Here is a 26,064-nt window from a genome sequence, read left to right as displayed (position 1 = left end):
TGTCCCTCTCGCCCGCGACACGACAGTTTTTGCTTTTCCTTGTTTGGTTTGTGTTTTGTAAAATGTTGTATGATTATTGTAGTCTTGAATATGATAATATTCTTGTTAAACTGATATGTTTTTTGTGTGTTTGTTTGTTTTTTAAGAAATGCGTAATAAATTGAAAGCGAAAAAATATATATGACTATACCGTCCTTTCACATCTATCCCAGCGCTGTCGCGGGACAACGACTCGTCCAGATTGGACCTTGGTGTTTGGAAGTTCTCTTTCCCAAAGCTAATATAGAGGGCACATGACTCCCACTCTCTAATCAGCGCCTCATCTTCATCTTCCCTCCTCACTGAGGAAGGAAGATGAGTGAATTGGCGCCGATTAGAGAGTGGGAGTCATGGAAGAGAACTTCCAAACACCAAGATCCAATCTGGACTAGACAGCGACACGTCTAACCCGCCAACAAATGCTTTCCGGTACTGATCAGTGCCGAAAACACATCTCTGCTTGCTGGACACTTATCTTACTCCTTATAACATGTATAAAAAGAAAATGGGGGAGGGGAGGCTTTTAGTCAGAAATGCATTATTATTTAAAGTGCTAAATATTAATATGATTTCATGAAAGTTCACATTCATATGAATAAACTTGACTGAATCAAGCGGTTGCTTTTTTTCTTCTCCATTTCATTTTTATACGCCCCATTGTGGGTACAATTAAGTGGTAAAGTTAATAATCACGATCCGTTTATCTCGGTGTTGTAGCGATGTGCCTTGAGAAGGTCAAATCGGGACAGTGGAGGAACTGTTACCATGGTTTGAGAGCAAAAGTTGTTGTGAGGATATAGCGAGGTGAGGTTATCCTGGCGTAGTTTACAGTGGGTTCGAGCATGTACACTGAAGGCAACACCGTTTCAGTCTCGGGACTCTTTTAGCGGTGTACTGTTTTAGGTCAGTGTGAAAACGGTATAGGTGAATAGTCTTTTCCCTTTGCGTTCTCCATGCTTCGAACCTTTAATACAACCGTATTTGGCATATTGTATTGCTGTATAAAGTAGAGCATATGATATCGTACCAGCCTCTAACAACCCAATCTTGAGGGTTGATAGAAACAGCTGCACAGTCCTCATCTTTGCCTGTAATTTGATCAGGATCTCCATTAGGCTCACCTGGAGCCCAACCTGGGTTAAAAGAATGAGAAAAAAATATTAAATTCAGCTAGGCATATACATGTATATGCAAATGATTGAAATGAAAATTATATGGATAAAAGAATCCTGCAGTGATGTCTCCGAGTCAGACAGTCCAGATCCGGCCTTCCGAGTGCGGCATATCCGAACTAGTCCCTGAGTCCGTCACATGCATAATCACTAACAAGCTCTCATTCAAAATATCTGTACGTATAAAAATACTGTACAGACGCACAGAATAATTATAAGACGAGAGTATTAGTTTAGAATTGCATGTAGTTTATTAAGATAGTCCTTAGAAACAGACCAAGATTTAGTTTCACTTTTTTCTCAGCACCTTCCCTGTTCTATAAGCAAAAGTTCCCCAAACCGTCAACGGTCAACATTCCAAATTTTGAGCAAAATTAATTTTTGAAATGTTTGTTACATTGCTGTGTTAATAAATGTGATTTAAAGTGCCCTATAAATGGATAAAATGGTAAAGATGAGTGTTGCATCGACGACAGCATTGATTTTGATCAATGTCATCGGTAACTTATCGTACACCTAACTTGTAGCCTACAGTATGCCATATATTTTTTAAAGTACAGAATTCCCCACTTCAGCAGAGATACCAGATGACCCCTCCCCCATATTCACGAAAGTGTGGGCCTATTAAAGGATTTTTATTCGTTTATGGAAGAGCCGTGGAGTAGTGATTCTGACTCTCGCCTTGAAAACAGAGGGTCGTGTGTTCGAATCCCACCGCGGTCTAGCGACCGTTGGCAAGGGGTTAATCCATATTTTGCCACTCTCCACCCAGGTGTTAAATGGGTACCCGGTATAGGATGCGAAAGCCTATGTAGTATGCCTAGCAATTGAGTCTTGGAACTCTTGTTGGAATGCTCCCCAGGGAGTGGAGAAGGTGCATAAGTTGTATACAGGTATATATGCAAGGATCTGATGATCGAGGTAATAATATGCTGTAAAGCACTTTGTGACGTTATGGGGAAAGCGCTCTATAAAAAATAGCTTTTATCATTATTATTATGATAAAAGTTATAACTTAAAGTGATTGGAATCACATTTTCATAGATTGACTTATTATGACTAAATTTCCATGACACAGTGGATACAACCTTTGAATAAGCTAAACGTAGGGATTTCCCACGGCCAAATTTTTTTAAGAAGGGGTGGCGGAGCGAAATTGAAAGGGGGAGGGGGAAAAGGGCACCTTTTATTTCGAAAAGGGTGCTATCTTAAAACAAAGAACAAAAATGACTTAGCAGGGGTGTAATGAGCCAACAATTTTGAGGGGGCTAGATATGTTGTATCACGTAAAAAATATATAAGCTGCGAGCGAATGTAGCAAGCGAGCAAAAATTTTGTCATTTTTCAAACAAAATTCCAATTTTGTAATAGATTTCGACATAATGTTTGGAAAATGATATATTTTACCATTCTCTCTTTCATTTTCTTCCTTTTCCTTTTTTTCTTAGTCGTGAAAAAGCCCCCCCCCCCATTTGTACGCCACTTCTTATCTACCCCACTCACATGACTCATGCATAAGGCACGTAGGATTCTTCCAAAAATGAGAATATTGTTTTGTTTCAAAGGGCGTTCGTTAACACATAAAACAGATCCTTCTCACAAGTGAGGGGGCACAGAAAACATTAATGAGGGGCATTTTTCTCGGGTAAAAAGGGGCACTGATTCGAGAAAGGGCACTTGCTGACACATGAAACAGGCCCTTCTCAGATGAAAGGGGCACAGAACACGTTCGAAATGGATCATTTTGGGGGTAAGAATTGGCACTTATACGAGAAAGGGCACTTGGTAAACCTAAAACGGGTCCTCCTCAAGTGAAAGGGGCACAGCACACGTTCGTGGGGGGGGGGGCATTTTTCTTGTGTAAAAAAGGCACTTTTCAGTGTTTCGAAAAGTGATGGGGGACACTGTGCCCCCGGCCCCACATGATCGCCGCCCTTGCTTGTAAGATTAGATTGAGCGCAGCGAGAAATTTTGCAACTTTCAGAGTGCAAAATTAGGCAAATTTAAGCACTTTAACATGCATCTTCAGATGAATCCACTTATTAACAGTATTAAAAACAATTTGATGATTAAAACAAACTTTTTTCTTCTATCTTGAAAAGTGGGGGATGATTGTACATGCCGACCCCCTCCCACTCCGGAAAGTGGGGGATGTATCCCCTACCATCCGGGATTTACGCCCGTGGGGTGATTACCCCCCCCACACACACACACACACACAACACCCCCCAAAACACCAGGCCTGGTTAGGAGTAACATGAAAAATATAAGATGAGTACGTGTTAGTGTCATTTAGAGCCGAGAGTGACTTTGTTAAAGTATTTGAATAAAAGGGGAGGGGACAGAAGACGTAAAGGTAACATCATTACTTTATCAGAATGAAAAAAAACATTGGCATTGTGAGGGCTTTCTTTTATAATCAAGGTATAACGATCTTTATTTGCAATACCTTTCATTCTTAATTCTTCCCCCTTTCCCCTTTTTTATTTTAAAAGAGTGGTCATTCCTCTCCCCCGTTGTGCTCTCCATGAGAACTAATAATAATAATGAAAACAAAAATCATATATTCAAAAAATATTACGTAATAGATTTTAGGAATAAGTACCATCTTTTCTCCATTTATCCCCGTATCGAAGACTGATCAATTATTGGCGCCGAATACTGATGGCATTGCACGAACTATTATTAAATACTATGATGTGGCAAGCATATTCGAATATAATAGAAATATTTAGCACAATACCATAATAAATTCATCCCCTTCACTTTCAGTAACAGGTATGTCATTTACACACCAGCTCATTAAAAAAATCTTCCCTTCTGTCTCCTTTGTCTTTTTCCTCGAAGGACGAGTTCATCTCAACAAAAGTTGGCCTGAATAAAGAGAGAACAATCCAACAAGAATAACACTGAAATTTGATCAAAATTGGATGTAAAATAAGAAAGTTATGACATTCTAATATTTCGGTTAATTTCACATAACCGTTATCATGGTTATGCACCTCCTGGTCGGTATGCAAATGAAGTGACTGATGACATCATCAACTCACTATTTCTTTATCTATGAAATATGAAATATTCTCAATTTATCAATTTGGCTCCTTATCTTATAATGGAGTTCAAGAGTTTCATTCCTCCCTGAACATTTGGTGTTACAATTGTTTCAACATTTTATGGTTCAGCCAAGTTGGTCATTATTGTCACACCAGTAAAATTTTGAACAATCGTAGAATTCAATCAATTAAAAAAAAGAAATCGTGAGTGAGGGACACCATCGACACTTATATTTGCATATCACTGAGCTGTGCATGGAACTGTTTTGCATAAAATAAGAAACATTTTAAATGTTATAACTTTCTAATTTTACATCCGATTTTTATGAAATTTTCGGCGTTATGCTTGTTTTATTTTTCTCTATTGATTTGAATAAACATTTTTCTGCGGTTTACTTAACCTTTAAACATTTCTTATTATTCAAAAGTACTACATTGCTTGATTTTCCATTAATTCCAAGGGATTGTATACATACTTTGCTTGCCTTCCTTCGTCCCTTGACCGTCGATATCACAAGTGAAATTTCCTTCTTCTTGTTTGTCGTTACAGTTGATCCAAATTGAGAATTTATCGATGAAAATGGGTGCGAGAAGGGGTGGCAATTTTTCAGTGGTGTCTGCAAACAGAAGAGACGGTTCCTTGGGGCCCGTTATGGTAATGACTGCTGAAAGACTGTGGCAATAGTTTCGAGCGTCTTTCCAAGACTTCTCACCGGTATCAAGGCGATAACACTTGCGCGAAATGCAATGCCACTCAGGGTCTGTTCAAAATTTGCAGAATTAAGAAAATGAACTCTGTCAATGTTCTGTATTAAATGACGATGGTGATGGTGGTGATTATGACGACGATGATGATGATCGTGATGATGATGATGGTGATCATGATGATGATGATGATGATGATGATGGTGATTGTTATACATGTATATAAGAAGAATTGTAAAAGCATTTACATTCATTTATTTAGTTATTTCCCCTTTAAGGATATTTTGGAATGATTAAGAATGTTCCAGAAGGCTCTATAGTACACCTGTGTTACACATGAGTAATCTTTGAATATTCTTTGTTATCTCTGGTATGTCCCAAGAGAGACAATACAGACTGCTAAACAATAGGGATTGCTTTACTATAGACTTGTATTGATAGTGGAAATAAACAATAGGCTTAGCTATTTTATTGACATGTTAATTTCACTGAGGTCATTCAAGAGTGTGATTGCTCCTGAAAGAAGGAGAATGTTCTTTTAAAAGACAATACCAGAAGCTTCCAGAATAGTGAATACTAGAAGTCTCTAGAATAGTTGTAATTAGTATATAAAGCTGGCAGATTCTTCAAGGACATCATCATATCATACCAGATCACTTCATCAGATCAGAGCTAAGAGTTTCACGCCAGACTTTATGTCAGAGCAGACTTTATTTCCACCTGGAATATTTATCTTCTGTGGAATTATTTACCCGCCATCAATGAACTATTTGCAGTTATTTTGAGAGAGGAATTCTCAGTTCTCATCGAGATCATCAACCTGTTTAATGAACGCTTTTCAACCCATGGATTGCTGAAATTGACTGTTAATCATTATCAACATCGTCTTCACGGACATTTCAACTCATTACAGTGACTCTTGTTATTCATCGTACTTCAACATCAGTTTCACCATCGCCATCATTAGGAAGGAATTTTCGCCAGCCAACTTGGACTTTTATTTGGATACTATCATTCGGAATTATTGCCAGAACCAATCTCAAGAGACGTAAGATCAATATTCATTTATGTTTCATTTATGATTATTTATGTATAATCGATTTCCTATAATAAACGAAAAGGAAATTCAACTTCAACATTCAAATTTTACTTGTTATTTGTTGCAGTATCGTAACAGTGATAATGAAGTGATGATGGTGATGATGGTGTTGATGGTGATGACGATGATGATGATGATGGAGGTGGTGGTGTTGGTGGTGATTATGCTGATGATGGCGATGATGATGACGGCATCGTCAACAAATAACAAAAACAGTAGTGAATGAAGAAAATCACTCACAAAGCAGTACAAAAATAAATAAAGCAGATAGACAAAGTATTTAATGTGAAAAGTCAATGATAAAACCTAACATTTAAAAAGTTGCAGTTTCGTCTTTTGTTTAAAAATTGATCAAGATTTTGACTGTTTCAAACTAAATGGCAAGCTGTTCTAAAATAGAAATTGCTGGGTAAGATAAAAAGTGTTTGAATATTTCCGTATGAGCTTTTGGTTAACCAGGCTATCTTTTGCTGCATGTCTAGTATAAAAACAATGAGTTTCACTTGCAAGAGTAAAAACATTACGATAGAATTCCAACGAAAACCATGCATTGATACATCTAATAAACATACATTTTTAATAAGTACAGCTATGATGATGAAAATCCATATTTTATTGTTCGAAATAGACATGAAGTGAAATAAACCGAAAATTTGCTTTGCCCAACATTGATCGTGGGCCCGGCAGCCGCTGTGCAGCGCAAGATCGACGAGGCTCTATTCCTTTAATCGTTGAACGCCAAACAGGGTAGCAGCAACTCCCATTTTAACGTCTTTAATTTGGTCTGACGCGGCCGAGGTTTGAACCCCCGACTTCCCAGTTGTGAGACGGACGTTCTACCAACTGAGCAAACACACCGGTATGATGATGATGATAGTGGTGGTGGTGATGATGATGATGATGGTGGTGGTAAAGATGAAGATGATGACGATGATGATTATTATTATGGTGATGATGATGGTGATGATGATAGTGATGATGATAATGATGATGATAGTGATGATAACGAGCCAAGCTTGCAAAATATGCTATCAAATTAATAAAGGAGAAAAATCTTTCCAGCAATAAATAATGATTAGGCGGTCATGACATTTTTTCCTTACATACGTGATTTGTGAGGCGTCAAGGTTTTTTTTTTTTTTTACTCACACTGTTTATATATTCTCTCTCTCCATTTTCCTTACCTTGAACAGGAGAATCTCCATATAACTCCATCCGAAGAGAAATGTGGTGATACCACGACATCGGGAGAAGTCGGACGTAGCGACACACTATGGGTTCTGGAAAGGCATTGTATACAACAGTGCTGTGGTCATAATTACCAACAAAGACCTGTAAAGACATTCCCAAAACAAAGTCGAAAATGTTGTTAGCGTGAAGAACTAAATCAGACTTTCCTCATCTTTTTTTATCACCGTGTCATTCGCTCGTATCTGCAGGTGAAAAAGAAGAGATCATCTTTGTAGGCCTGCCTTATTTGGGGCCATCTTATTTTATTTGACATGCTGGCAAAGATGGGGGCCCGTGCAAGCTAAAACGATTATTGTTGATTAAGTAAAAACTGGCTGATGATTTTTTTTTTGTTTTAAATCATATTTATTTCTTCCTCATATCACATGTAAAAAATATATATATATAACATGACATCATTAAAACTTCATTGTTTCAAGTTTACACATAAACATTTTAACATGGTGAGAAAAGGAATATATATGAATTTCAAATGTAAACTTAGAATTAATCTGCTCACATTTCTTTAACAACTTATAATCACGAATGGATAAATACAGAACAGAATCCGGGTACAACAACAAAAATCTAACTTACGAAAATAAATCTGTATATAAAACTCAAGTTAAGATTCTCCATACTCTTCAATCAAACTGATTAATGAGGAAGTTATATTAATAATAAAAAAACATACACACAACTTAAAGCCAGACCCTTAGCTACACTTAACCCCCCTACCCCCATAAACTACAAATAAAGAATAATAATAATGATAATAAAGAAAATAAAATTACTAAGTGGTGGAAGACTGTGAGGCTGTTTCGTCAAAGTGCTCCCATTTTCTTAAATGAAATGCCAAGGTTCCCCTTTCCGTTGCAAGCCGTTTCTCTTCTTTTCTATTTTCAATTAATTTATCTCTAATTTCCTTTACATTTGGAGGTAACCCCTTTTCCCTACCATGGAAGATCATGAATTTTGTCAAAATTATAATGTGGTTTAATAATTGTTCTGTTTTTACATTAGTCCCATTTATTCCAATATGAATTTGTTTCCAAGATATTCTCCTAAGAAACGGTAAGTTTAATTTATCAGCACATTTCTCCCACAGTCTTTTAATTATATTACACTAAAAAAATACATGTTGGTATGTTTCTTCTAAAGTATTAAAATATGAACACAACCTATTTATCCGAAGTTTGAATCTGTGTAGATGATGGTTCGTATAGACTATTCTATACAATAATTTAAACTGAAACTCTCTCAATTTGCTTACTAATGTGCACAACCTTGGGCGAACAAAAATCTTTTCCACTTCCTTAACTGTTATATTATAAACTTCCATTAAGATTGCTTATTTGACTTCTATAAACCATTTTTGCATTTATTTCTTCAAATTTATAAACTTACTTTGTAAATACTATTTCTAGGCTGAGGCCACAGTGGATAGACTTCCTTTCCGGCAGAACGTTTCTTTTCCATTCATGAGGAATTATTGAATATATTTTTCCTTTTTTTTAATTTCTTCTTTACTTAAACCCTTTAAAATAAAATAAGCATCCTTTTTCATCACAAATATGGTGAAGTCGATATATATTTTTCAAAAACAAATTTTCATCAAATAATGTTTTGCCATCCAGCTGAATATATTTATTGTTATAAAAAAAAATTCATAGAGTCACGATATCACCAAATCATTTTATTTTGCTCTCTTATTTTGCAGAAATTAGGTAAAATTTCAAGATAAAATAAACTTACAAAACTAGGCTGCAAAACACATCTGTACATAAAATTTTACATAAGTCGACTACTTGAACCATGAGCTATTATAGCTCCATGCTTGGACGTTCAATTTCAACTAATGTTCAAAATAGATGTACCTTGTCAGTTAATTGGTTGGTGGTCTTGGTCGTGAATTCCTTTACTGTATCGAATATCAAACCATCCTTACTGCAGTTGATCTTATAACTGGTTACCCATTGGGTCCAATCTTCACGTCCCTGTGTCGCCACTCCATGAATACGGTACAGGGTTAACAGATCGACCTGAAAATAAGAATTAATCAAGAATTAGTAATTAATAATAATAATCCGCTTTTATATAGCGCTTAATCCATCGGAACGACGTTTCTAATCGCTTTACAGAAATATTATTACCCCGGTCATCGGATTCAATCAGTCATTCCCGCACACAATGTGTGCACATCCTCCACTCCCTGGGGAGTATTAATGATAGATTATTAATGATAAATAATGATGATGATGATGGTGATGATGATGATGGTGATGATGATGATGATGGTGATGATGATGATGATGATGATGATAATGATGATAATAATAACAATAATGATAATAATGATAATGATAATAATAATGATCATTATAATTATAATAATAATAATAATAACAATAGTAATAATAAAAATAACAACAGTTTATACCCAATATCTAAAACGCGATTTTCCCCCAAAATGGTCCAAAGTGCTTCCAACTTCAGTTCACCTAAATCATACACAAACGAATACAGAGAATGAATGTTCTTCTTTTACGGTGTTAAAAAAATAGATCGAGTGATATCATGCATACTGTCTGGTTCAACAACAACCCGGTTTTTCCATATAACACGAGTTATCATGAAGCATTCTCTAGGTGAACATACTGCAGATGCAAAACTAAACTTTGCGCCCACTTTGCGATATAATTCTCCTTGGGGTTATGCCGGGGGCTATGCCTCGTACATGCAGGTCTCCCTTTACGTAGCATTAAATTTCAATCGATACTTTAGGTGGTATTCTCACCATTAAACCTACAATTAACCCTAGTCTACATTCGATTTTTAAATCACACATCAATGGAATGCTGGCCTTCATAATAATTATTCTATATTTGGTGGCAATCAAATGTAACAATTCCTTAAAATTCATAATATTTTTGCATTTTCCCATTCTTGCCAGTTCATGACTCAATACGTTTATTTTTGCCGACAACTTTTTGCGGCGGGACCAGAATAATTTTTATTCAGTTAATGAGTTGACAACTGCCACTCCACAATAGTCTAAGTTAAACCCGGTTATAAACTAAACCATGACTATCAGAACCTCTTTTGTGGTTGCATGCCTGGTGATCTCACCTGAATCCATTGATTGCTATCGACAACACCTGAAGACCAAGATCCGCATACCGATGTTCCATCAATTCGTTTGATGTGTAAGCGCGCCATCTTTGGTGAACATGGCGAATTGTTTCCCCAGAAACTCGAGGCTGTCAGACTGGAATCGGGGATGTTTCCATTCTCCAATCCCAAGGAACTATTGGAGATTTCTGTGGACAAAGAGGACACTCATATAATGAAAATAAGTAGAACTAAAGCCCCTTTTACACCTTCACGGTAGCAACACGGATCATCCCGGATTGTCAATCCGGGGTCATCCGTGTACAGTCCGGGACTACCGTGTACACTCCGGCTACTCATCTGGCGCCAACCTTGATGTACCGGCATGTCCGGAAGAAAAATTGAACATGTTCAATTTTTCATCCCGGAGTACACGGACTGATAATCATCCGTGTTCATCCTTGTAGCCTCCTTGTACATCCGTGTAGCTACCGAATGCATCCGGGAGGTTCCTTGTAAGAACCGGGTGATCCTTGTTGATACCGGCTTTATCCGGGGTCAAATGTTTGTATTGTTTGCGTACATGAACAATAGTCCGTATTCATAACCAAGCACGAGCATGCTCCAGATGCTGCAAAAAGGGACGAAACTTCATTCTAGCAAGATGCCGGCGACAAGAAGTGGTAAGGTTCGTGCTCAAGCCGTGAAGGTCCGTGTAAAGACCCAGTAACATCCGTGATCATCCAGGTATTCCGTGTTGGCTCCGGGAGCATATCAAACAAGATCCCTATTGCTACCTTGCCTATCCTTATAGACTCCGTACTTTTCCGTACATATCCGTGTTGATAACCAGTTAACTCCGTACTCACTCCGGGAATCCTAGGAAAATACAAATTTGGCACCCCGGATCATCACGGACTGAGATCCGTGATGATCCGTGTTGCATCCATGAAGGTGTAAAAGGGGCTTAAAATAAATAGTACTACAGGCAATCACAGATACTAAAATAGTAATAAAAATCTCATTGAAAAAACAATGAAGTTATTGAAATTCAAAGGATAGCGATCTGCATGATTTTGTAGTGAAATCTGTTATTTTGTGACGATATATATACGTATATACAAAAGGTTGTCTGATGATGCCAGGTCCTCATTTTCCCTTTTCTTATCATTATTTTCATATTTTCGTATCTCCTTTGTATCAAAATACCTTGCGGTGCCTAGTGATTATATGACAAATTAAATCCGTAGTCAAACTGTTTTCCCATTATTTGATAGACAAAAAATAAATGAATATATAAAACAAAATGAAAAAAAAAACCTAGTGCTGCATTGACATATTCAGCTCGCTAATTGTATGTCCATAAGAACATTTACCGAACTTCGGCGGAAGTAATACACTTTCAATTGAGTCATTCCTTGTCCGATTTTGATGAAATTTACATTACTGTTCGTCTGATTTTACTTTATGTTTAAATCATATTATTTTCATGCAGCCTATAGAGAACCTTTTCAAATCAATAGTAGTGACCTTTATCAGTGAGTACTTTCAAGTAATTCCATTAGTTCTCTATGCATCGAAATAGGAGGAATTTAATTTCCCAATGAATAACTCAAACCTAATATGTCTCTCCTGACTTTAGTGTTATCAAATCTCCCAAACAGTAGATCACTAATTCTAGTTTATCAAAACGTTACCCAATGTCTCGGTGTAGATGGAATAGAAATTGAAAATGTAGATCATGACCAGAATAAATTAAACGTGTAATTACATGTTCCCCCCTTTTTGTATAAGCAATTTTCACTTACTAGTATCTTTCCTTCACTAGCATTAAGTCAGTCTTTAATTCGCTCATTATAATTTTATATTATCTATTTCACACATTCTTTTCGATTACCCATGTCATCTGTCACATCCCTTTATATGGCTACACTCTTAAAATGTTGGGCAACTTACTGTCCACACAACAATTGGTTAAAAAGTTATCCAACTCTGGAAAGTTTTCAACCAATACTGTGTAGTTTTCACCCAAAGCTCACATCATTGGTTTAAAACTACCTAGAATTGACTTTTATGTTGCCCAACACTTTTAAGAGAGTAGTTATCATCGTTTAGTTATGTAAATCAATCATTTGAATTGGGACAGGGGGTCATATGCCACCGTAATTTAGTAAACCTTTGCTGCCCCTGGCGTCCCAGTGGTTAATATTTCTTATCTTGTATTTTTTATACTAAAATGTATTTTTTTTTGTAATTTTCTTTGCAGAATAAATAATAATAACAATGTCTAGTTCGTAATTAGTATTCAAGATTATGAAAATGATCAGGAATGGTATTAAGCGGTATAGAAGAAATGCAATTTTTAGTATTCCACTGGGTATGGCACATTTCGCAAAAGAATTTCAATGAGTGGGTACCTTCAAGCTGTTGCCTCATTGAATTTTGTATATGATTTTTTTTTCATATTTCATTTCCTATATTTCATCTCATCTCTCGAGAAACAAATGAAATAAATCACGGTCATTGAAGCGTTGCATATACAAATATACATTATTCAGTGCACATAATGAATCACAATCAGTCTTACATGCAAAATACATTATTTTTCATTTGTTATATTCATTTTCATCTCTCGGGGAGAAAATGAAATAAGTCATGTCCATTGGAGCACCACGCGCTACGCTTCAATGATCACAGCTATATAGGTCCGAGCGTATGCATTTATTGCATTATAATTCATGATTGCGTGACGAATCATAATTTGCATCTTTGTGCAAAACAATGGCCACACTTTCCTCTTTCATACGTTATATAAATTTATTTATTACTGTATGTTTCATGGTAGCTCAGGAATGTTTTAGTTCAAGCATAGTGCATCTTCTAATTTTGCATTGCTATATGAAGTGGCCAAAACCTCACTATGAGTCGATGCTACTTTTTAGCTCCTGATGGTATGAACCCACGAGGCGTATTTTCTTTATCTCCCTACTTTAGCATAGACTAAACAAGGAGGAAATAAGATTGTGATACTGAGCACCCCCTGTAAAAACGTACACGTAGCTAAGAACTGATTAAACAATTTGAAATCAATTAGATTTGAATTTGTTTTTTCAATAATTGCAAACAGGGAGGACTACGGGTTTTCCCTCACAAACAGCACCAGACACTTAATTTTACATTTACCTGTGTCGATTGCCACAGTAAAGTTGCAAGTTGCTTGATTTCCGCTCCCATCTACGAAGACGTACGTGACCCCGGTTGACCCAACCGGAAATTCATCACCCGGGTCATAGTTCTTGAAGATTAAGGTAGCATTGCCCGATATATCAGTAGCTGATGGTTGGGTGAAGTGAACACGCACGCCTCGAGTTCCAAGCCCGATCGTCTCAAAGATATCGTCAACACATGTAATATCAGGAGGGGTCGTGTCATCTGGTTAAAAAAAATCACAACATGCATGCATTCTTATTAATTAATAACACGGGTCGTGTGGTCCAGTTATTAGAGCATTGGACTCATAATCGCAAGGTTGTGAGTTCGAATCCCAACTCTGCCATTGTCTCCGATTTGATAAAAAGGCCCGAGAGTGATATCTGTCGTCTATAACGTCAGCCACTATGACTGATTAACCTAGACGTAAAATGTTTCCAAGGTAATTGGTTATATACCAGCTTGGCGTTTACCAGCAAAATGCTGTCCTGCCGAGTTCCTACGGGAGTTACCACTAACAGAAACAGAAAGATAATTGTCACCTTATTGTAATCTGTTTCTTAAATGATGAGTGATAAGCCTCAGGCTGAATTCTTTCAAAAGCCAGTACTCACTTGTGCTGATGATCACGGTAAAGATGCAAGATGCCTGATTCCCGCTCTCGTCAGAGAATACATATTTGACGATTGTTGACCCTACTGGAAATTCGTCACCCGGGCTGTAGTTTCTGGAGACCAACGTGGCACTGCCCGACATATCAGTTGCAGATGGCTGGGTAAATATGACTGGCACATTCTCAATACCAAGCTCGATTGTTTGGTGTACGTCATCAATGCATGTAACATTAGGAGGGGTTGTGTCTGCTAATAGAAGCGGAAGCGCAAACAAAATTGAGACACAATATACTGAAGAAATTTAAACTGTATGTTTATATTCTATGCGAACTATGTCTATGTTTAAATTTTATGGTTTAATTTTTAGACAAGTTTGACAATTCCGGTTTGCAAGGTTAAGTAAGGAACTCCCACCAGGAAAATATACTGGCAAACAGAAATATCGGTGATCACCTCCAAAACAGTCTTCATACCCCCCGCTATAAGTCACCCGCCGTTCGGATAGCCCAAATGTACATTATGTATTGAATGGTGATTCTTACTATCACTATTTGAATTGATGTAAACATGAGGTTTATCAAAATTAATTTTGGGCATTCGGTTTGATGTAAAAAAAAAAAGCATGGATAAAAATGACAGGCTACATCCAGCGGCGTAACAGGGGTCGGTGGCCAGGGGGGGGGGGCAGAGAAATTTTTTTCCCGGTCATATCATGGTATGAACAGGCGTAATGGGCTAAGAGGGCCAGATATTGTATATCGGGCAGAATTTTTGACATTTTTAATACAAAAATCCAATTTTGTGATAGATTTTGACATGATATCCAAATTTCATTCTCTTTTTCCATCCTTTTTTGTGGTCTGTACACCGCTGTGAACAGGATTCTTTGCGGCAGTAACGAGTACAAAAGACGAGGGCACAATATGGTGCATGTGCTCAAAAGCTGCTTATTAAAATAATAAGTCCCGAGCGAGCCGAGATATAATAAAATCACCTTTTCATGAGAATCTAAATTTTGAGATATTTTTAACCTCATATTAATTAAATAAATTCACATCTTTCACTTTTCCTTTGCTTTTCTTTCCACCTTTTTTTTGCTCTTGGTTGTAGAACTTTTGGGGCCATGGCCCAACCCTTCCATACTCATATACGGCAGTGCATTGCGGTTGGGGTCTTAAAAGCCATTTAAACATCAAACCGCGGGTAAATACAGAATATAGCTTTAACGAAACACATTTATTCAACCCAGTTGCGTAATGAACCAAATATTTTGAGGGGGCAAAACAAAGCAATGTGGGAAAATTTGCAACAAGTCACCAGCGAGCAAAGCGAGCTACAAAGTAGAATATTCAATAGAACATTTCAAGGCCAGTTTAAAAACTTATCTAATGGCCAAATTGTAAGTTGTACCAGTATTGAGTTAAGTTTATTGTTAGCGCCTTGAGCACCCCTAATAGGGTGGATATGTTTGCGCATTATAAATGTCTTATTATTATTACAAAAAAGTGTCTACTGAAATTAGATTCAAATTATGTGATAGATTTTTTTCCATTATATTCAGCAAATAACACATTTCATTGTTTCCATTCATTTTACTATACGTTGTCTCCTATGATAGTTTCCTCTTGGGTGTGGAACCAAGACCCCCGCGCCTATGTATATGGCAGTGATTGAACGTAAAGCTCAATGTAAGAAGGGTCCCTACGGGGGATGGTTATAGAGCCATTCGAATATGGCACGTCAAACGTACGCCAGTATTAATTCGTCCAAATCAAGCCATTCCGTACACAAAATTTGTTTTAATTCAGACGAAAATCATTTCGTCATGACACTGTTTTATTTCTTACACGAAATTTATTTTTTGTCACATAAAATTAATTTTGTCTCGACGAAAAAAAATTCGTCTAGACGAAATGTAATTGCGTCCACAAACTTTTTTGGGCGTGCCATACTCCGTCCAATTCACGCCATTCCGTACACAAAAGTTTTTTTGTTCATATGAAAATGATTTCGTCATGATGCAGTTTTATTTCGTATACGAAATTATTCTTGTCACACAAAATAAATTTTCGTCAAGACGAAATGTAATTTCGTCCACAAAATTTATTTCGTACACACGAAATGAATTTTGATCTAACGAAATGGCACCCCAAGTGTCCAAAGGAAAATTCTGTAGGAAAATTTGTGTTTCACTCCAACGAAATTCATTTCGTCATGATGCAGTTTGATTTCGTATACGAAATTATTCTTGTCACACAAAATAAATTTTCGTCGAGACGAAATGTAATTTCGTCCACAAAATTTATTTCGTACACACGAAATGAATTTTGATCTAACGGAATGGCACCCCCAAGTGTCCAAAGGAAAATTCTGTAGGAAAATTTGTGTTTCACTCCAACGAAATTCATTTCGTCATGATGCAGTTTGATTTCGTATACGAAATTTATTTTGTGTCACACTTATAATCAATTTCGTCGAGACGAAATAAAACTGATCCATGACGAAATCATTTTCATATGAACAAAAAAACTTTTGTGTACGGAATGGCGTGAATTGGACGGAGTATGGAACGCCAAAAAAAGTTTGTGGACGCAATTACATTTCGTCAAGACGAAATTTTTTTCGTCGAGACAAAATTGATTTTATGTGACAAAAAAAATAAATTTCGTGTACGAAATAAAACAGCGTCATGACGAAATGATTTTCGTCTGAATTAAAACAAATTTTGTGTACGAAATAGCTTGATTTGGACGAAAATACTGGCGGACACTTGGCGCCCCATATTCGAATGTTATAGATGAATAGCCCCTAATACGTGGGGTCTGGGGCAAAGCCCCGGTAGCTCATTTGCATAAGATTTAGCAAGCTTAAAGCACAATCTTGTATACTGTCCATCTTTCTTCCCGCTCTTTACTTTCAATCCTCAGCAGCCTGGTCGTGTTTTTAAGTTTTTTTTTTTCTTTTTGACTAATTTGACTAATTCCATTCTACCTTCGTTTCCCGTTTTCGTTTGCCACTTTGTCATCTTTTGATTTATTTCCCATCAGGCCTTTGCATTGCATAGGTCTATTTCGGAATGATTTGTTCTTTCTCAAAATTCTTGTTCTTTTCCTTTTCCCTCTTTATTCCTTCCTTTTTCATAAAAAATATATATATTCTTCGTTTTCTTTTCAGAGATTCCGATGGTGTCCCTGTCCACCAACTTTCGAAAAAAGCCTCTCAGCTCTCCATTGTAATTTGACTTGCATTTTCAAAGGAATTGATGCGTTGCATGGACCATGAACCTATCAGAGACCTACTACGGTTGTAGAGAGTTTCTCTTTAGAAAATGCGAAAAGTGTGGGTGCTATAAGGTCCGATCGCTATTCGATGTGCAAAAGAATTAGCAATAGATCCGAAATCTTTTATTAATTTCTTATCTCCTCCCTAAAATTTGTTACTTTTTTCTTTCATCACGAGAGCACGAACTGACACAATTTTTATTTGAAATACTCATGAATATTCGCTCTGTGGGGGTCTTTTAGCATCCAGATGGATCTATATACAAAAAATAAAGAAAATTTATTTCGAAAGAATTTGGGGGGTCTCCTGCCCACCCGCGACCTGTCAAAAGTGGCCGAAATTGACGAATTTGCCATACAAATGTTTAACCACTAACAATTAAAAAAAGTCTCAGTTAACACGCAGAGTAATAGTAAAATTTGCATGGCACCACTTAGATAGATTTATGAAAATAACAATGAAATAAAATCATCGGATGACACTTACCACCGATGTGACGTGTTGTTGACGTAGCTACTGTAAATGTATCAATAAAATACAACATAAATGTTTTTTTACACTCTAACAAAAAGTTTACCCAATATTGGGTAAAAGGGAAACATGAATGTTTGCTGGGTAAACTGATACAAAATACTTAGCAAACTTTACACAATATTGCGTTGAAATTTACCCTTTAAACATGCATTTTGCCCAATATTGGTGAAAATCACACATAATATAACTGTGACAGTAAAAAACACTTTTCGACAATCATTTTTTTCCATGATATTAGATTGGATTGATAATAAATGGGGGCCTTTAGGTAAATAATTGAATATAGGTTTTCCCGCTCAATTTCGCACTTAGTGCATGCAAGAGTATAAATAGTTCATTCAATTTCGCTAGAGAGCAACCACAAATTCAAACTAGTCATTCAAAATCGCCATAGGGCCACCAAAAATTCACAATGGGCATTCAGTTTGGCTATAGAGCAATAAAAAGTGTGAAAACATCATGCAGATTCGCCATTATTTTGCACTCAAGTTATTATTATTATTTCGCTATTGGGTATCCATGTTCATAGCTAGTGCATTCAATTTAGCACTGCATTTACGTGACTTGCAATACATATTCAAACATTATTAGCTTTTTTCCCAACCTGCAGTATGTGTGCCACCAATGACCATTCATAAAACTGCACTGGACAATTTACATTATTCTTTGCAGATGCTTGTAAAAAATACCAAAGATCGGTAAATTGTGAATGATAAAAAGATTGTTTGAAATGATTAAAGGTATATGAAAACAGATACAAGATAACAAAAAACAATAAAAGTATGTTATGAAAAAAGCATTTAAAAGTGTGAAAACATCATGCAGATTCGCCATAGTGCACTCAAGTTAACAGAAGACGTGGAAGAAAAAAAGGGAATATTATTTTGATTGGCGTTACGGTATGGGATTGATTAAGCATTTTGATAAACAATTATATTAAACTGGCAGAAAAAAAGAGATACAAAGGAGGACAAAAGCGTAATCATTTTTATTTCGAAAATCTCACTTCTCACATAATAATATTATTACCAATATTACCAATATATAAACATGAATGGAATATTTTTATATAAGATTCTTCATAAAAAACGGACAGATGTGATTTTGATAATACGGTATCCTCAAACTGTAAATATCTTGAAATTATTTTTGGTCAATTTTCCTTGTTTCGTACCGCATACATTCGTAATTCCGAAGCTTCGTTATTCCGAAGGTTTGGATATTTCGAAGGTTCGTTATTCCGAAGGTTCGTATTTCCGAAGGTTCGTAATTCCGAAAACGAAATGAGGTTCGTAATTCCGAAAATTCGTTAGTCCGAAAACGAAATGATTAACGAACATTGTTTCGTTTTCGGACTAACGAACCTTCGCAACAACGAACCTTATTTCGTTTTCGGATTAACGAACCTCATTTCGTTTTCGGATTAACGAACCTTCTCGGACCCGGGCCTTCGGAACATCGAATCTTATTTTGTTTTCGCATTATCGAACCTTTGGAATAACGCCACAAATTTTCGGATTAACGAACCTCGAGGTATAGGCAATTTACGTGTTTCGGAATTACGAACCTTCGGAATAACGAAGTGTAACCGTTTCCTACCTTCATCGCAATGTTGTCCTTGGAATCCAGGTGAGCAGTGACATTCATATCCTTCTATAGTCTCTTCACACCAGCCGTTTTTACACCGAAGTTTCTCACAGTCTTGAAATAATCAAAATTATGCATGTATCATTAAACTGGGAGGACTTTGAATGCCACTGATCTCCCCCCCCCCCAAAAAAAAAGGGGGGACGGGAAAGGAAAGATAAAAGAAGAGATAGGGTAAAACGTGAAATTATGTTCTGAATTATCACAAAATTAGATTTTTTTAAATTTACACTAAAAAAATTGTTAAAATTTTGTTGGTCATTTTCTAGTGATTTTCTGAAGATCCACTTTCCTTTATTTTTTCCACTTTCCCTTATTAGAGTTAACTCTTTGCACGCTAAATTAATTTGGGGGATAATAATGACTGTTTCTATGTTATTTTCATTAATTCAAGATTTTATATTGCACCATTGATACTTATTATTAGTATGTATATGTTATCCATGAACAATTGCTTTTTATCAGCTTATCTAATTTGAAGATAGGGGAGAAAATTAATTATTACGATCGTTGAATTTATTTGTACAAATGTGATTAGTGCATGTTTGTTTGCTTGAAATTACTTCTGCTTGAGATTACTTCTGCGTTCCACATGTTCAACATAATACAACATAATCAATTATTAAGTAGATTTCACATATATATACATTTTAGACACAAGTATCATTTACAATCTCTTTCTGAATATAAAAAAGTATATGAAAAATATTATTCAACTAAATTTCAGAACGCAGGAGACCGTCGTCATGTGTAGCTCGGTGTCTAAAACAATACTTTGGGATACATACTAGTGTATGTTTGGATTTACTAAGCAAACCATTATAAATGAATAAATAAATGATTAATAATAAATACATAAATAAATAAATGAATAAAATAATAAAGATAATTAAAACAGCTTAACGTCAGTACAAAATCTACGAGCGGTGACACGACATCTGCTCTGGCGACAATCGCTCGGCATTTCGTCTAAGATCTAAGGCTAGGGTTGAAATAGGGGTTTTGTGTTAGGTTTAGGGAAGGGTATACTGTTAATTCCAGTGTTAGAGGTTGTATTTCCTTCAGTGTATGGAATTAACAGCGGAGCAACAGTTATCGTGTAACCCGTGCACGATATCCTTGAAAACAAGGTCAATCACGTGGGTTAATCAAACTAATTAATATCATTTTGTTTTGTTTCCCATACTCGGTGTGAAACACAGTTTGTTCAAATTAAATATATGGGTATATACTGCACTGCTCATTGAATCTTTGAACTGAACATCATTATGAGATTACTTCTTTATTCAGAGAATGTAATGCATGCACGCAGCAGTGGCAATATACAATACGAATTACTTTTTGTGATAACTTTAGTGAGTGTCAATCAGAAACCAGACAACAGATCTGATCAAAAATAATATCATATTCATATTCCGCTTTTGTAAGGAATATAATACGTCGGAATGGCCTCTCGTAAATTGTACTTGGTTGATTTAATTATCCCTTATTTAGAGGAGGAATAAAGCATTATGCCCGGCGCATCATTTTTAGGACTTGGCCTGTCCAAGTTTGGAGAATCGTGGGTTTTTAGAAGGAAGATCTACTCTGAAAATAATTATGTAGGAAAGGGAAACTTGAGATGAAAAAAAATCAAGAAAGCTTAAATTGATGAACCGTTACTTAAGATTATTAACGATGCGTCGGCGCCAAGCATTTACAACCTTGGTTTAAATGGGTACTTCAGGCTCAAAATAATGACATGTTTTCGCTGATCGACATCATGTACGGGGCTTTCACTTATTACAATTTTTTTTAAATTAATCAGACAAACAAAACACTAAAAAGTTAAAGGTTTCATGAAAATCATGCAAGTTTGGAGAATCGCGGGTTTTTTTTTATTATTTCTTTTGTATTTTATTATATGAAATATGAACTATTCTCATTTTCACGTGATACAACGATTAATTCCTCCCTGAACATGTGGACTTAGCATTGTTTAATACTATATAGTTCAGTCAAGTTGGTCCTTATTTTCAAATCTATAAAAAATGAAATATTGTACAATTCAAATATAAAAGACAAAAGAAAATAGTGATGGACATCATCGACTGACTCACCTAGTTGTGCATACCACAGTTTTGTGAAAAATAAGCGAAACTTTAAAATGTCATAACTTTCTTTAATATTTTGATGAAATTTTTAGCACTATGCTAGTTTGATTTTAGCACTATGCTAGTTTGATTTTTCTATATTTATTCAAGTCAGCATTTTCTTTGGGTAGACTTGACCTTTAAGTGTTTGGTAACGATGCGTCGGCGTCATGCATTTTTACAACCCTGGTTTAAATGGGTACTTCAGGCTGAAAATTATAGCACCTTTTTTGCTTAGAAACATCTTGTAGAGGCTTTCGTTTTCTGCTCTTTTTTAAATCAGACAACAAAACACTAAAGATTTCATGAAAATCAGAAACAAAATTATGGCATTTTTAAAGCTTTGAAATTGGCAAGCCGATAGTGCCATACCCCCAATTATTGTTTTGTATTTCATTATTTGAAATCGAGTTACTAAAATTCTGTCCAACTGGGTATGACAAAAAAATGGTTGACACCTTATTGAATGTAAAAGATATTCATTTCTGCAAATTACTTTGTTACAAGGAAACAATATCATACAAACATCATGCATGAAAATATAAAGTACATGTAATTATAATTTCATGGAATATCATAAGAAGAAAATAATACGGGACATTTCATTTCGTTTATTTCCATTTCCAACATTTACAATACATTAATTTCCATACATCTTGATGTCACCTTGATGTATATAAAGACAAAGAAAATTTATATGTACATTGTAATCATGACATCATCAGCCCGCTTTATAAATATTCATGACGACGTGCATTATAAAATTACTGTTTTCACAAAATGTTGTTGATTCTTTTAATCTTATAACTTTGTTAGTAATTTTCATATTTTATGAAATTTCCGTTTTTATACTCGTTGAATTTAGTCAAGTATGATTATTCTCATCCCGGAGTATCATTTGAAATGAGTGGTTAGTCAACTAGAAAATTTAGCATTGATATTAGCCAACTACAATTGATTGATTTTCATAGAAGATTAAAGGTAGAAAAAAAACTAGTGAAATGAGGTTCAAACAAAATACTTCGTCATATTGAAGAATATGTTTTCAAGTTGAATGTTTATTCTTCTTTCATATGAGAAAAGAAAAGGAATTGTAAATCTAATTGTTGCCATAGAAAAGAGATAATTATGAATCACCATGTGTATCATACCATGATAATGTTGAGAAAGAAAACATTTTTATCACTTAATGTCACCAAATTTATTTGTATGGGACTGTTCTGTAAAAAGCCATTAAAAAGTTGAAAGCTTGAATTTGTTACACCTACTTTATAAATGAACTGAGGGTGAGAAAGAATACGGATCTTCCAGAGCGTTGGCTTCAAACAGAGGAGTCACACGAGGAAAGCCCAACAAAATTTGATAAGACTTTATGGGACTACATATCGAGTGAGTGGAATTTAATTTACTGTTAAAGTAATAAAAATATACTCTCTCACACACACCCACTTAAACTCCGACACGCATGCGCACACCCACACCACCCCACACACAGTTTTTCACCTTCGTGGTAGGTGCGACGTTACACCTATAAAGATTGCCCAAGACAAGAATGGTGCAGAGATGTGGAACCTTTCTCTCGGGACGTGAAGGCGTGGTACTTACCAGGAATTCTACAGACTCTATGTCCAGGAAAGATTCCCAGTTTGCTCTTCAGTCTTGGACATCCATCTTCTGTTGCAAGACGTATCAGTTTGGGGATTGTCTGAACTTCAAGGCCATTTGAATTCCCTTTCTTCTGACACTCAGTGAATATTGGCAATGTGTAGTTCAAGTCAAGTCCATCAGAACACATGGCCACCGCAGCACGTACTTCTGATGAAGTAAGTATAAACGCTGCAATGAAGTTAGAAAAAAAATAGTTAGGGTATTTTAATCATCAAGGGGTTAAAGTGATCAAAAAAGTCTGGTAAGGAGAAATACAGGGGCCTGGAAATTGGTATTATGTAACAGGCAAACGTTTGTGCCTTAGAGCATATTCTTATTTCATAATCACATGAAGAAGAGGCAACTGAGGACCAGTTTTCTTAATGAAATGTTCACGATTAAAATATCCATGAATAAAAATATGATGTAATACCATTTTTTTATATAAAAAATGAAAAGATGCGACGGAAAGCATTTTAGACACTTTGGGTTTTAGTTTATTTTAACTTCTCTTGAGAGTTGGCACTACTAGAATTATGTGAGCGGGAGCATTCACCGATATGGGGAGGGGGTAGTTTCATCCATATTTTCCCGATCTGGAGTTAAATGCCGATTTTTGTTGTTGTTGTTGTTGTTGGTTTTGTTTTAGGGTGAAGTCCTTAAACGGGTTTAATATCATCCTAGCTTTAGCTCCCCAAAGGTCGAATTTGGCGTCCCCAGGTCAAACATCGAATTGGCACCCCATTGTGTGCATGCAGGGGCGGATCAAGGATTTTCAAAACAGGGGCAATAAAAAGGTTTTCAACCACAAATTAAGGATATTTCGTACCGATTTTTTCACATTACAAATGTTAATTTTTCTTCTCAATGGGGGGTGGGGACACGTGCCCCCCTTGGATCCACGCCTGCATGCATAACTTAACGCACATACACAGAAAGAATGCAATGTTCCGAATCGTCGAGCTTGAGAGAATGATATGTGGTGATGATGTGCGTCTGACCTTTCGTCCATGGTCTGACTCAAGCAACCCCTTGATAATGATATAATAGTTATATTTATTCATATCACCTATCACTATTAGTAATAATAATGCATGGCTCTGGGAAACAGGTCTGTATGCTAAAATGTAGAAATTCTTGTAGCGAAAACTTTTTTTTCGTGTCATTTTCCCCAAACCAGTACCCCCTCTTCAAAAATCGTTCCCTGGCTCCTGTGATATGAGAAAACTACAGCTTTATCTTTCAAACAGTAAGTCTGACATTTTCAACAACAACAACAAAATAAGACTGAATATGCCTACTCACCGACTGCGACGAATGTTACGAGACCATATGATTTTATCACCTCATCTTTGTCCTAAGTACAGAAAGAAGAACGGAAGATATTATAAATTTTCAATGTAATAACTGGGGTGTTAACGGACAAGTCCATCCAAACAAAAACTTGATTTGAATAAAAAGAGAAAAATTCAACAAGCATAACATTGAAAATTCATCAAAATCGGATGTAAAATAAGAAAGTTGTGACTTTTTAAAGTTTCGCTTCATTTCACAAAACAGTTATATGCACATCTCGGCCAGTATGCAGGGAACTGATGACATCACTCACTCACTATTTCTTTTGTATTTTATTATATGAAATATTTTTATTTTCTCGTCATTGTCATGTGAAATGAAGTTTCATTCCTCCCTGAACATGTGGAATTCCATTATTTTAACATTTTATGGTTCAGGCAAGGAGGTCCTAATTGTCAAATTCCTAAAAATTGAAATATTGTTTAATTCAAACAATAAAAAACAAAGAAATGGTGAGTGACATCATCGACTCTCTCATTTGGATGTAACTAGCTCGTTCATATAACTATATTATTGAAAATAAGCGAAAATTGGAAATGTCATAACTTTATTTTACATCCGATTTTGATGAAATTTTCAGCATTGTGCTTGTCTGATTTTTCTCTATTGATTAAAATCAACATTTTTCTGAGGTGGACTTGGCCTTTAAAACTGACACAATTTGATGGCCCCTAGAACACCACACCTTGAGGTATCATTTACACCCTAACGATTAAATAGAGGGTACAAGTATAACTGTGTATATAAGTGTTGTAAAAAAACCCATAGCTGTTGAACTAACACCAACGTTTTGACACCAGAGTAAAATGACTGGTGTGTTTATCTATGTACACCCGTTTTCTGTGTATGCAGTACATTTGTATTTGGGCTAGCAATATAAGCGTGGTATCCCTACAGAATCATAAAGCATACACTTCACTCCTTGATTGCCTGTGGTGATCTGCCTGGAGGAGCACAGTGCAATGGAGGTCGTGTCCCGATGATATCCACCTCGGGGTTTATTTGCATATATAATTTGTAATTAGTAAATGATAGATATCTAAATAAGACGATCTGTATACAAAAAGAAGTACATGAATATAAAAGGCTATCCAGTCAATATAGACGAACTTTTATGAATAAACATAGCAGGCGCGTACGCAAGGGGGGGTTTAGGGGGTTCAACCCCCCCCCCCTTTTTTTTTTTTTTTTTTTTTTTTTGCTTGTCTCCCCAGAGGTCGGTCTGGTCAAGGA

At 36.0% G+C, this 26,064-nt stretch overlaps 1 protein-coding gene across 1 annotated transcript; it reads right to left on the bottom strand.

Annotated features, from left to right (window-relative positions):
• Positions 1–672: 672 nt before the first annotated feature.
• Positions 673–19,738, bottom strand: LOC121423208. Its single transcript, XM_041618528.1, has 9 exons — positions 19,649–19,738; positions 18,002–18,031; positions 14,234–14,482; positions 13,593–13,841; positions 10,428–10,618; positions 9,176–9,340; positions 7,253–7,400; positions 4,741–5,025; positions 673–1,172 (listed from the first exon to the last, which is right to left on the bottom strand). The coding sequence occupies exons 3-9, from the start codon at positions 14,373–14,375 to the stop codon at positions 1,006–1,008; spliced, it is 1,347 nt and encodes a 448-aa protein (XP_041474462.1). The 5' UTR covers positions 14,376–14,482; positions 18,002–18,031; positions 19,649–19,738; the 3' UTR covers positions 673–1,005.
• Between the last annotated feature and the right edge of the window lie 6,326 nt (positions 19,739–26,064).

Source organism: Lytechinus variegatus, chromosome 10, assembly GCF_018143015.1.
Source record: "Lytechinus variegatus isolate NC3 chromosome 10, Lvar_3.0, whole genome shotgun sequence".
Classification (NCBI taxonomy): Eukaryota; Metazoa; Echinodermata; class Echinoidea; order Temnopleuroida; family Toxopneustidae; genus Lytechinus; species Lytechinus variegatus.
Note: the sequence above shows the minus strand (reverse complement) of the source record. Positions and strands in the feature narration are given on the sequence as shown.